The sequence below is a fragment of the Triticum dicoccoides genome, chromosome 3B, assembly GCF_002162155.2.
Source record: "Triticum dicoccoides isolate Atlit2015 ecotype Zavitan chromosome 3B, WEW_v2.0, whole genome shotgun sequence".
Classification (NCBI taxonomy): domain Eukaryota; kingdom Viridiplantae; phylum Streptophyta; class Magnoliopsida; order Poales; family Poaceae; genus Triticum; species Triticum dicoccoides.
Genome location: NC_041385.1, coordinates 786,821,763 through 786,835,802, shown reverse-complemented (window position 1 = coordinate 786,835,802; position 14,040 = coordinate 786,821,763). Strand labels below are relative to the sequence as shown.

General features: G+C 47.3%; 1 protein-coding gene across 1 annotated transcript; it reads left to right on the top strand.

Moving 5' to 3' along the window:
• Nucleotides 1–1,494: 1,494 nt before the first annotated feature.
• LOC119282252 (chitinase CLP-like) lies at nucleotides 1,495–2,987 on the top strand. Its single transcript, XM_037562546.1, has one exon. It carries the CDS (start codon nucleotides 1,512–1,514, stop codon nucleotides 2,799–2,801), a length of 1,290 nt encoding a protein of 429 aa, XP_037418443.1. The 5' UTR covers nucleotides 1,495–1,511; the 3' UTR covers nucleotides 2,802–2,987.
• The last annotated feature ends 11,053 nt before the right edge of the window (nucleotides 2,988–14,040 follow it).

The following is a 14,040-nucleotide window of genomic DNA, read 5'->3' as shown; positions in this document are numbered from 1 at the left end:
CTCTAAATCAAGCTTGCAGTAAAAAAGAAGATGTTGCATGTTCTGCCTTGCGTGGCCTGGCCCAAGTAGCAACTGCTAGATCGCTATAAGCACACAACGAGGACTCCTGAAATCTAGAGCGACGCATCACTGGCTGCCGATCACGCACGACGCTCGCGCTGACGACTTGCACGGATCTGGCACCCGGCGCAAGACAGTTTAATTGCTATTTTGCCTAATCGCTTCATCGCCTTACAGCGCCGTCGCCTTGCCTGATCGCATCGCCATCAGTCCACCTCCTTGCAGCGGATGCAACCACAGCACGCGGCCGCCAGGAACAGGCTAGGCGAACAGGATCTATGAGGCCACAGGGACGCCCGGTGGCAGTCGGCAGTCTTCTGCTGTCCGTGCGGCCACGTTAGGAATGGGAGAGAAGGTTAGCCTAATAGCCTATAAGTGCCTTGATGATATACAGAAATTCATAGATGACATCGATATTGCATCTTTTTTATTGTGACAGGACAACGATGATGGACTGAACGGACACTGTTGAGTGATGCATTTGCATCTTGCGAGTTTGACTTTATATTCGGTAAGAACTTTTTTAGGTAACCCATCACTCATGCCGTATGGTTATTGATTGGGTACTTTTGTAGCTTTTTATTAGTTTCGAATTACCAGTTGTTTCTTTAAATTTTGGCATGTTCACCTAATCTATATAGTATACATCGTGCAATTTTATCCACCGAGAAGAAATTACTGGATGAAGATTAATTAGTAATGATGCATCTCAGAATGTTATGATTTTAAGGTAATATGCATATATTGTTTGATGCAATATTGATGCACTTGAAATGTTTTTCGTAATATATTAGCATATTGGCTTTTTTTTTGAGAACTAGCATATTGGCTATCATGTCATCATTATATTGAAGGGCCCCTAATTTTAGTTTTGCCCGGGCCCCAAAATTAAGACCGGCCCTGCTCAGCGGCCAAGTGACGCATGCATGCCGGAGCTCGGCAGCCAGCTACACACACGCACGGAAGAGGTGGCTCGGCGGCCAGCCTTCACGGCACGCAGCGAGAACACCGCAGAGTGCAGTCTCCGTGAGAGCATGAAACGCAAATTCCACATGGAACCACGTGCGAGAGCTTCTCTTGGTTGCGCGGAGGCGGAGAGATCTGGATCCAAGTAGAGTTTCCTCTATGAATTGATCGACCCTTTGACCATAATTATCAGACAGCTAGGTCTACTATGTACGCCACCCGGATCAGTATACTAGTGCATATCATCGTGGACTCGTCGCTCTCGCTCATGGCCATCAACGAGAATCCCGGCACGCTCATCGGGTCTACTCTCTACTCTTCCACTTCCTGCCAAAAACTTGGTTAGAAAACCAGCAAACATCATCGTCTCTCACGTACACACACTGTCGATCTAGCCACAGTGCTCCGCGCGCGGTATATAAGGAGCTAGCAATGGCACCTGCTGGATCGACCACAGCACAGCACAGGCCAGTCCAGATTCCAAAATGTGGCAACCAAAGGACCTCGTCCTCGTCGCCATCTCGCTCTGTGTGCTTGCATGCACGGTGGCGGGCGACGGCGGCGGCAGGCCGCTCGTGACGGCCGTCACAAGGGATGCCGCCACCTCCCTCTACACCATCCCCGTCAAGTCCAGCCGCCCGCTGCCGCTGGTCCTCGACCTCTCCGGCCCCATCGTCTGGTCCACCTGCGACGGCGGCGCCTCCCACGACACGCTCGAGTGCAACAGCATGGACTGCATGCGCGCGCACCGCTTCCATCCGCCCAACTGCCAGCATACCGGCTACGGCATGCCGGACGCCCACAACCCCTACCGCTGCAAGTGCACCGCGCACCCGCACAACCCCGTCTCCGGCGACACCGCGTCAGGGGACATGACGCGCGTCACGCTCTCCGCCAACGCCACCGACGGAAGGAACCCGTTGGGCCCGGTGTCGTTCACCGCCGTGACGTCCTGCGCGCTGGACTCCCTGTTAGCGGGGCTGCCGGTGGGGGCCGTCGGCGTCGCGGGGCTCGCGCGCTCCGGCCTCGCCTTCCCCGCTCAGGTCTCGCGCACGCAGGGCGTCGCTAACTCGTTCGTGCTCTGCCTCCCAAGCGGCCAAGGAAACGGCGTCGCCATCTTCGGCGGTGGCCCGCTCTTCGCGGCGAATGGGCGGTCCATCACGGAGTTGCTTGGCAGCGGTACCCCGCTCCGCAAGCACGGGGAATCCCCCGGCTACTACATCTCGGCCAGCAGGGGCATCGCCGTGGACGGAGCGCGGGTGCCGCTGGACTCGTACGCACCTCTCACCATTGGCTTCTCCACGACGATCCCGTACGCGGAGCTCCGCCACGACGTGTACCGCCCGCTCATCAACGCGTTCGACCAGGCCATGGAACGCCAGGGTGCGATTACTACCGGTGCGAGGGTCCCCTCACCGGCTGCGGCGCCGTTCGAGCTGTGCTACAACTCGTCCAGGCTTTCGCCGACGCGGTTCGGCTACTTTGTGCCAACGGTCGAGCTGATGCTGGAAGGCGGCAGGAACTGGACGGTGTTCGGCATCAACTCCATGGCGCAGGTGAACCGCGCCACGGCGTGCTTCGCTTTCGTCGAGATGAAGGCGGGGGACAAGTCCTGGTATGGCGGCGTTGCCGCGCCGGCCGTGGTGCTCGGAGGGTTTCAGATGCAGCAGAACCTGCTAATGTTCGACGAGGAGAAGCAGACGCTCGGGTTCACCGGGCAGCTGACTGGCAGGGGGCTCTCGTGCGGCCATTTCAATTTTACGATGCCCGCGTAACCTGGTGTTGCAAGTTCAAATGCTGTGGTCGTGTTGCCTGGATTTCGAATTTCCTCGCGTCTACCTAACACGTTTTTTCCACTCCTTTTCCCGCGAACAAAATACTCTGTGAAGCCAGATGGCTACACGAAAAATATATATTCCATCTGTATAACATTTGTAGTGGTAGTATCATAAATAGTGTGTGTGTGTGTGTGTGTGTGTGTGTGTGTGTGTGTGTGTGTGTGTGTGTGTGTGTGTGTGTGTGTCTAGTCATATATCTAGGGTATTGTTGAACTCAAATTGATGTACTGCCCTGGTTTATCAGTCCCCCTCATATTTAGCGTCATATTTTGACCAATATTTTCAATAATTAAACAATTTAATTTTGGATGACATGCATTAACATTTTGTTAGTCAAATCTATGGTCAAAATTTGATAGAAAATAAGAAGGGGGCAATAAACAAGACGAAGATAGTAGTTGATAATTTCATTTTATGTTGTACAAAAAGAATATGGAGATAGAGTTTTATTTTTCACTGGTGTCCGCAATGGGGGTGTCTACACCGATCATTTGCCATGGAGGGAGTCAAGAGGCTGAGGGGACTGGATCAACACCACACAAAAAACAACCATAGAAATGGGACCACCGCCGTCGACTTCAAGCAACCCGCCTACAATGTCAACTCGCGGTAGTAACAATCATGGTATCTCTACTGATGCCTGTGCTCAATTATGTGTTACTGAACCTGATCTTGGTCTTAGGAGACGTATTGAAAGTTTAGTTCCAGACATTAGAGATGCTGCTAGATGGATTTATATAAATGTGGGTCCATGCCAACCAACTGATCATAAATATAAAAAAATACCCCCAGGAAATTCTTGAAAAAAGAAGCTTTCATGCAAATTGGTTCAAGAAGCATGGTGACTGGCTGGAATATAGTGTTGATAAAGAAGCAGCCATTCGTTTCTATTGCTTTCTTTTTAAGACCCAAGAGCGAAAAAATGGCATTGAGGCATTCACAAGGGTAGGATTTAGAAATTGGAAGGATTGACCTAGTGTTCCGGATACACATGTCGGTAAATATGTTAGTGCTCAAAATAAAGCTAGAGCACATTATGAGGCTTTCAAAAATCAAAGGCAGTGTGTGGCACATTTGATGGAGTGTGGTATCAAAAAGAGTGAGAGAAGACTAAAAAGCTCATCTTAACATTACTTTGGGTATTATCCGATTTCTTTTGTGTTGGGGAACGCGGTAATTTCAAAAAAAAAACCTACGATCACGTAAGATCTATCTAGGTGATGCATAGAAACGAGAGGGGAGAGTGTGTCCACGTACCCTCGTAGACTGAAAGCGGAAGCGTTTCAATAACGCGGTTGATGTAGTCGAACTTCTTCGCCATCCAACTGATCAAGTACCGAACGTACGGCACCTCCGCGTTCAGCACACGTTCAACTCGATGACGTCCCTCGTGCTCTTGATCCAGTTGAGGACGAGGGTGAGTTCCGTCAGCACGACGGTGTGGTGAAGGTGATGATGATGCTACCGGTGCAGGGCTTTGCCTAAGCACTACGATGGTATGATTGAGGTGTGTAACTGTGGAGGGGGGCACCACACACGGTTAAGAGAAACTTGTGTGTCTTTGGGGTGGCCCCTGCCCACGTATATAAAGGAGGCACTACAAAAAAAATACACTTCCGTGATGATACGTGTTTGTCACAGTAGGTCGCGTTTGTTGTCATGCATGTACATCCATGACTAATTTATGACAGAATCAAGATAGTCATACCTGTGCTGTCGTAGATGTGTTCCATGACATTACCAAAATTATCATCACGGAAGTGTCCACTTCCATGATGATAAATCGCGCATCACAGAAGTGCTTTCGTCAAGGGTGACCGACATGTGGCATCCACCATAACGAAACGCCGTTAAGCTATCGGGTCGGGTTTTGGATCCGATAACCCGTTAACAGCCCCGACCAATGGGGATTTTCCACGTGTAAAATCATCATTGGCTAGAGGAAACACGTGTCGGCTCACCGTTGGGACAGATGTCATCCGCTCATTGGACCGAAGGCGCCTATGATACGGCGACACGTGAGACGGCCCAACAGAGGCCCATTCCTGTGAAAAGGCCGGCCCGTTTGACTTGGTCAAAAGGTGGCGGGCCGGCCCACGGAAAGCCTGTTAACAGCCTGTTCGCATATAGCCCATTTACAACCCGCTAACCCAGGGCCCGTTACGCCCTATCCGAATTAGGCCCAGTAGCGTCATCTGGGTCGTCCAATATGATTCATCCCGTTTTAACTTCCAGCCCATGTGTGGCCCATGACTTCTTTCGGCCCATATGAGGACCTTTGTAACTCTTGGCCCATTAACGACCCATGGTGAAACTGGCCCGTAATGAACAGTGTATCACTTTATGCCCATTAACGGCTCGTTATTCCATTGGGCCGTTTCCAGCCCAAGTTATCTTCCAGCCTTCTCAGGGCCCATTGATTCTTGGGCTCACTTGCAGCATTCGGTTACATACGGCCCGATACTGTCATTTTCTGCTTGTGGGCCAAATTCAGCCCGTCATTACAGTCGTCCCGTTTGTGGACCGTTAATACGTTGGGCCGTTCATGTCAAAAAAAACCCGTTGGACTGTTTTCATAGAGTTATCAAATACGGCCTATTAATGGCCCGTTATGGTCCACAAATAGTACGGCCCATGATTGGCGAAATGATGATACGCCCCGTAGAAGGCCCATGGATCCTACGGCCCGTATGAGGCCCATGGATAGTACGTCCCATAGAAGGCCCATGGATCGTATGGCCCGTAGAAGGCCCATGGACCCTACGGCCCGTAGAAGGCCCATTGATCCCTACGACCCGTATAGAAGGCCGATGGATCATACGACCCGTATAGAAGGCCAATGGTCCTACGGCCGAACGAAGGCTCATGGATCATACGACCTGCAGGAGGCCCATGGTTACAACAGTCTGTGTGTTGCCATGATTATTTTGGCCTAGTTACCAAAAATAGGCTATTGTGGCCACTAGAAAAACATAGAAAAATAACTGCAGTGAATACAAGCAAACAACTAAACAAGACAATAAGAAAATAAATAAGCAAGCAATTAAGGCTAGCCTATTACCGCTATTACACATATTACATCCACTGGGCATCAAAGTTTGCCACCTGTGCAAATATAGGGAACAAAGCAACATATTACATACACTGGCCGTCAAAATTGGCCACCAGTGCAAATAAACGCAACAGCAAAACAAGAGCATAACTGAAACAACTTCAGAAGAGCTCAAGAAACGTTATCCTGGGTATCCACCATGCTGGCAATAAGCTTAGCAAGCTGATTAGCTTTGTCCTGTTTGGCGCTAAAATCCTCCAACGCTTGCTGTTGCAGCAGAAAGTATGCATATGAATGCTCCAGGGACTTTCGCAGTCCTTCCGCTTCTTGTCGCAGCACAGCTGATCGATGTCTTTCATCTTGTAGTTGAGACTCAAGAAACCGAACTGATTCAGACAGTGAGTTTGAATAGCTTGTGCAAGCGGTAGTGGCCAGTAACTCGAACACTAAACCAAGACAGGACTTTGGGGTTGTCTCGCTGTCTTCAAGATAGTCTTCCTTAGCTGTTTTATCAGCTTTGTTGGAGACCAACAAGGATGTGTCACTATCCTGAACCTTATTTACATTACTTTCATTACCATTGCTTAATAAGTCACTCTTCCCCAATATTCTGTCAGCATTCTAAAAGAAGAAACAAGCAGACACATAACAAGTTTAGCATGTACTAGTATATGAAACTCATTTTGGTGAACCAGTTCATTAGTAAGGTGGACACGATTAAACTACCAAGTCTTCTATTGCCAAGTACTAGTACATAATAAAAGCATCAAACAAACATATATCTATTTCCTATGGTCACTGCATTGTCTTGCCAAATAAAAATAGAGACACGGTTCAAATCATATCAGTTCAAGACAAAGCAGCAGTGAAAGAATACAAAGCGTGGGAAACTACACGGCACAACAAGATTTTAGATGGGTACCACGGCCTACATGTACAACAACACTATTGGCTCTGTTGTGATGCTAGTAATGTGCATGATATGAAAGTCAACTGTATACACAATTGAAATTGAAATCAAAAGAGCTATTGATAAGAGCAAACGTGTTAAAAAAACATGCGTGAACATACCTGTTGTGCCATTGGAGTTTCGATTGGATCCTTCAATTTAAAAATAAGTTTGTATCAGTAAATACAGTGATACAAGAGCAAAGCAATCATTGTTAAAAAAGGCGCGCCTAAGCGAGCGCTTAAGCGCGCCTAGGCTCTAGGCGTTGGCAAAATGCATTGCGCATAACTATGCTTAATCTGTGCATAACTGCGCATAAGCATGCGCTTTGGTCACTAAAGTGCAAGGCGGTGGCAAAATGCACAATTAACGCCTAGCGCTTTTTTGAACTATGATAGCAATGGAATCTTAAATTAGAACAGTTGTTCTTCAGGTTTAGGCACTTGTTCTACATGAACAGAGTATAGTAAGACGCAAGAATATAATACTTAAAAATAGAAAATGAGCTCATAGACCTTACCGCATTCTTGGTTCAGGACCAGTACAGAACAAGGCGTTCCCAGTCATCGTCCAGTAAATGTGTCTCAGGAGAACGTAAGAGAATTTGATGAGTTTCTTTGCCGATGAAGTACGTTTTCTTCAGGTAATTCCGATATTGCCACCAAGCATTCTTGAAGATAGCAGAGGTATTAGCACAGGTTACCTCATCTTGAATTTCCAAATCGGTCCTTCTCTATAGAGAAAAATGGGAAAATTTGCTGTATTATAACCATCATGGATGTAGGATGTATGGGACGAAGCAAAGTAATTGCCATGAATAACATTACTTACACATAACTCCTGGACAAACACCTGCAACTGGCATTTCCCTTCATCTTCAGTATAATATTTCCAAGATGGCAAGATACGCACATACGATTTAACAACATCAAATGCGATAGATGCTAAACTATGACTGTCTGGTTGTGCTTCCTCCGCAGGAATAGGCCTACTAACCGGTGGAGTTGGGGTTCGCCGTGATAGTACTGGCCCTTTGGGCACTGGAGCTGCCTTACTAACTGCTCTTGTTTGGGAGCTCTGTGGTGGAGATAGTGCCGTGTCAACAGGAACTGGGTTACTATCGGCTGGGGTTGGGGTCAGATTGGGTGAAGCTGGTTCTCTGTCCATCGCAGTAGGGGTACAATCTGCGAGAGTTTGGGTTATGTGTGGTAGGGCTGGTTCTTGTGCATGTACAACCGGGGTGCTATCTCCACCAAGAGGTAGCACTGTTTTATTTGAAGACCGTGTTTTTATTCCGCTAGATACTGGCATCAGCCGCTCCAATTCAAATGGCTGATAAACATGAAACATAGTTGAATGTACAGACATTGTATGAGAGACAGATGCAATAGATAGTGTGGAAAAAAGAGGGCGTGAAATAGTTGACATGTATATTGTTTAACTAAAACGGATAGCATGACATAATTTCATATATATGATGTCTATCTAAACTGGATAGCATAGCATAACATAATTCGAAGATATGATGAATAACTAAACAGGATCGCATGACATAATTCACCTACATGTTATCTAAGTAATCAGGATCACATCATTTAATTCACATATGTGATTTATATGCTAAACAGAGGGCATTCGATATGATGTCTGAACTAAGAACATGGTGTTGAGTATTGTGTATATGATGTCTAAACTATGCAATGCAAGACACCGTATGCATGACATGAGCAGTATAACCGTGCCAAGTTAGAGCATACACCTCAGTAGGGGAATAGGACTGGTCATCTGTCTCTGAATCCATCTCTGAGGAGCTATCGGGACCCAACAAGAGATCTGCTTCGACAGGTAGCACTGTCTGCTCTGAAGGCCTTGTTTTCACTCCAGATTTTTCCATCTCCCACCCAAATGGCTGATTCATAGGAAGAGTAGTTTAATGTACAAACATTGTCGACAAATGGAAATGTAATGAAGAAAAGGATGGGCAAGATATCATTGAAATATATGATGCCTGATTAAACAGGATGGCATTGCATATTTCACATATATTATGGCTGGCTAAAAGACATGAGACTGCATAATTCCCATATATGATATAGAAACTAAACAAGTGGCATTACAGAACATGTCTAAACTAAGCAGATGACATATATGATGTCAAAAGTAGGCACTGCAAGGCAACATATGCATGATATGACTAACATCATCATGCCAAGGTAGAGCAAACACCTTGGGGGGTAAATAGGAGTGGTCAGCGGCGTCTGAATCCGCCTCATAACAGATATCTTCCTCTGGATTACAATCTGGAGAGGGGTGGGGAGGGTTTGCCATTGAACCCACCATGAAGCGATGTCTGCATGACATTGTATTGCCGCGCAAAACTCTTTTATTTTTCTCTACATGTTCAGCATGACTGTGTACAATATCTGACATGCATACGAAAAAATATGGTGAGATTATGTAAGGAGAGCATGCAGAAATTTAGAGTGATGGTAACAACCAATGGATGGATCCAAAAATAATGATAGCAGGCTGATGATTGCTTTAAATTAATAAAAAGACAGATGATGATTGCTTTACTATTTGTTTCCCACCCAAGATGAACAACATAGGCATACCCTAGGTGAACCAGATATTAGATAGACATACTATTCATTGCTGCCTCGATATGTGCCCCACAACTAATTTAGAACTCAAGTTTGAACATTAATTTGGACCTGAGTTGGGAGTCCAAGAGCTGGACAGGACGATAAAGTAGCAGGTAAGTTTAAGCAATGCATAACATAAGCAGAAACAAAAGAGTGCGACCTCTCTTGTGGACCCGTGTACTCCTCAGGTTCATCTGCTGAGTCGATGATGGTGATGCCGTTGGGGTGGGTGCCGACGGCAGGGAAGGAGATCTGAGGCGGCGAAATACGGTCAGGAGTCATGATGTCTGGTTTGGTGGATGTTTCTTTGATGGAGCAGCTCAGGTGAGGTGGACGACGTCGCGGCAGGAGTAGGACAAACCACACAAAGTTCCCTTCGACCCGTACCTGTAACTGAAGTAATTCTGTAAGGGATCATTTGGCTTGCATGATTCTTAAAATGCAGGGATAGGAAAAACACCGGAATAGGATAGGAAAATGCACATGGTAAACAGAGCATTTGTAAACACAGGATTTCTGTCAACTTGGGTGTTTGGTTTACAGGAATTGGAAGAGCAGAGGAATGCAAAGAAACATGGCCAAAATAAAGAGAAACCGTATGAAAGTGTGTACAGTTAGAATGTTATTCTGGCACTAATGCACTTGGTCTTGTTTTCATGCATAGGATTTTGAAAAGTAGGTCGATATGGATGTTTTGCTTCATTCCTTTCAACAATATGCATGAATAATTGAATAGTAGAGTGCCATTGGAAAATTCCCTATTGCTATGTTTTTCTGTTGAACCAAAATAGCCCTAATGGATCGACGTGAATGTATAGTAATAAGTGATGCAACAAGTGTACAACCTCTTTGCCGTAGCCGTGTCGACCTCAGCATCATTGGGTTGGTCACTGAAGCAGTTGAGGCAGAAGTGGCTGTCAGAGGTGTGGAGGAAGATCTGAGGAATCTGTAGACGTTGTCCAGGGCGCTGCTCTGTTGTGATGGATCGTTCTGTCGTTGGAGCAGCTCCGGTGAGCCATAAGACGTCAAGGCTGAAGCAGCACAAGACAGACATCGTCAATCTCAAGTGGGATTCTAATAGCATCTCCAATAGATGATGTAAAATGGAGGTAAAATTAACATCACATAAACCACCTGACTACAACAGATGAGGTAAAAACTGTTGACTCTGAACTTAACTATCGAGACTGAAATTTACTGTGGAATCTAAATGCTACTGTCGAAACTGAACGCAATGGTAGCAGAGAGGCACTTGACATGTAGTTTAGGGAGGGCCTGCAGTTCATCTTCAACTTGCACCCCCTGAGCCGCCAGCCACCACCGGCCGAACCGCCGGCCCCAGCGCCACCTCGCCGCCCCGAAACAACTCGCCACCGCCGCCCCGGCCAACCCTCTAGGCCCCCCGCCCCCACCCTGAACCCTAAGATAGATAGTGGGGTACCTCTCTGGCGAGCCCCCGTCCCCGCTGCGGGTGGTTCTTCATTAACTACGGTGAGCCCCCCCAACCCCTGAAAATTGACTAACCCAAAAGTCGATTCAGTAGACTGAAGTGTGGCTTAATCGGAGTAGAGCAGCAGAACGAGCGAGGGGGAGAGCAGCAACAACAGCTGGGCGAGCGAGCGATCGAGCGAGAGCCGAAGCAGCAGCAGCAGCGCGAGCGAGCGAGTGAGAGCCGGAGCAGCAGCAGCAGATCCGGCTGGTATGGCCGCCGCCGTCGAAGGGGCCTCACACTGGGGGAGAGCCGCCGTGGAGATGTCGCCCGCGGTGCTGACTTCAAGGTAGCCGCTCCATGGGGGTGCGGGATGGAGCACCGTCGGTGCCGGGAGGTCGAGTTAAGGAGAAGGTGCGATGCGATGAGTGTACAACCTCTTTGGTGGCGCCGAGTAGGCCTCGGCTTTGTCCGAGGAGTCAGTGAGGATGCTGCGGTTCCGGTGGAGCAGGTTAAGGTCGCGCTGTGGGGATGGAGCAACCGCGATAGACGAGGCGATCATCGGATCAGCTCCTTGGAGGTGGAGGACGGGGCGGCTGAACCGGCTGGACGACGAGATGGACGACGGATCCTCATCCGGTGAGGTGGACGAGGGACGTCGAGCTATTGCGGTGGATGACGTCGTCGTGGAAGAGGCTCCAGCTGGGCAACAGTGATGTGGCGGACGGAGGAGGATGGGGTTTCGCGGCTGGAGCAGAGAGGTTACGGCGGCCTGGGATTTCGAATGGCGAAAAGGGGGCGATGGGAGGGGGTGAAGCATGACTTAGGGACGCGCTTGTCCAAAATGTAGGGTGTGTTACAAAAGTACCCCCCACCGATTTGAACTAGCGGCCCTTTCGGCTCAGGGTTAGAAGGTGGATTTCGCGTGTCAGAATTTGGCAGTTGGAGGGAGTTTTCGTGCGCGTTGTAATTTCGGGAGAGCATGGCGCGGGTTGTGAAGGCGCCAGTTTTGGGAGCACGATATCTGAATTTTCGGGATATAACAAGACGCGGGTTGAATTTTAGGGACAAGCCTAATGTGTAGTAATATTGTACTTGTACGTACCAAATCAATTCGCACTTCCCTCAACCAAAAAGAAAATGAAAAAAATAAAACTATTCACAATACAAAAAGAGAGAGAGTCTTGCCCCGTTTTACTATACAAATGCTATTCAAAGCTACTCCCTCCTTCCATCTATATAGGGCCTAATGCGTTTTTCGATGCTAACTTTGACCAAATATTAGAGCAATGATATATGACATGCAACTTACACAAAGCACACCGTTAACTTCGTCTGTGAAAGGTTCTTTCAATGATATAATTTTCACATTGTGCATGTCATGTACTATTAATCTTGTCAATAGTCAAAGGCGGTCTTAAAAATCTCATTACGCCCTATATAGATGGAAGGAGGGAGTATGAATCCATGTTATGTCTGATTAAATTTTTTCGCTTGCTGTATAATGCATGTAACCTACTCATACCAATATTTTAGTGCATTCCAAATGTCTATACTACCGCTGCAATTCGAGCTAAATTTGAATTCATTTCTCTATTTCAATAAGAATCTACAATCATGATTGTTGCCAACTTCAACCATCATTCGTGTATTACCTTAATAACACACCACATGATTACTATAGAGATAGATATGAACTATGTGTACTACATGAAATCGATTTCTATTTTTTGAATACACTTGATGTTGAATCCAAATAATAGTACATTTGATGTACTAACTATATATTCATAATCTAAACCAGTTCCATACGTACACCGTGTTTATCACACAAAGTGTAGTGCCCCGCCCCGTACATTATGATAAGTATTTAGACCTGAGTTACAAAAGCCACACATTAGCCCAAATTATAATCAATGTTCTACATTATGATATCTTCTTCAAGTATCCGTATCCACCTTTTTATAATGAATTATGATATTTGTTCGTCTTTTACACCTTCACGATCCTCTTCTAGTTGTAGCTAGCTAGCGCTAACTTTCTATCATGCATGCACACGCCCGCCCCCCTCACACACCCTTAGCGTCCCCTCCATCGCGCGCGTTCATTATTTCTCTTTATGTCGTCCACCAGCGGTGTGTGTAGGCCCCCGGCTCCTTCTTTCTGGCACACACCAGTCGATATACCTCTCTAGCCAAGTGTGCCTACAACAAACACATATATACTTTCCCTCTTCTCTTCTCACCGTCCATGCCCCCATATGTCCAATACGATTCCACGCAGGTGCACACTCCCGCCCCTCTTTTCATTAATCACATGCTCGCACACTCCTCCCCCCTCGACATGGTAGGCCTCTCGCACCACCTCCTAGCCACACCCTATCCCCCTGTCTGCCTCTCCGGACCTTATTTGCTTCTAACACATGCAGGCGTGTATATGAACTAATCTCCCTACATATAGCCAGGTCAACTATAATTCGTTTTCACCAAGCACCGATACACTTACCTCGCTAGTTATTTCTCTCCTTTTCTCGGACACACGACGGTTGATCTTCCTCTGTAGTTACGCATGCTTACCACAACCATATCTTCTCCCCTCATCATCCTTGAATACCTCCCGACCCATCTCTCACACGCACGTGCATAGACAGACAGACATCCCCCGCCCTCTCTTACTGATATTGCACTCATACCCTCCGTTTGTCTAGCAGGCCTCTCCCACCATTTGTGAGACGCCACTCCACCATCAACCCTCCGACGCTCTACCTTTGTCTTTTTCCCAACCTTATTCCTCTGCTACACATATCCATGGATGTCGATCGATTTCCCTCAATACATAGCTAGGTCTCTCTCCTTCCCCACACATATACTAGTCGACCGGTCTCTACCCCCCCCCCACACACACCGATAGTCGAACATTGTAGGTAGGTATCCATGCCACGGAGAAGAACTGCACCTCTGCCCTCTCAAATTCCAGTAGGCCATCTGCCCTGTATCTTTGACGTGGGCAAATACAAATTCGATGGCACTCTTTATCAATCGCGCAGCCACACACTTCATCTCTGTTTTCAATTCTATCGATATCTCACGTCCATGACTCCG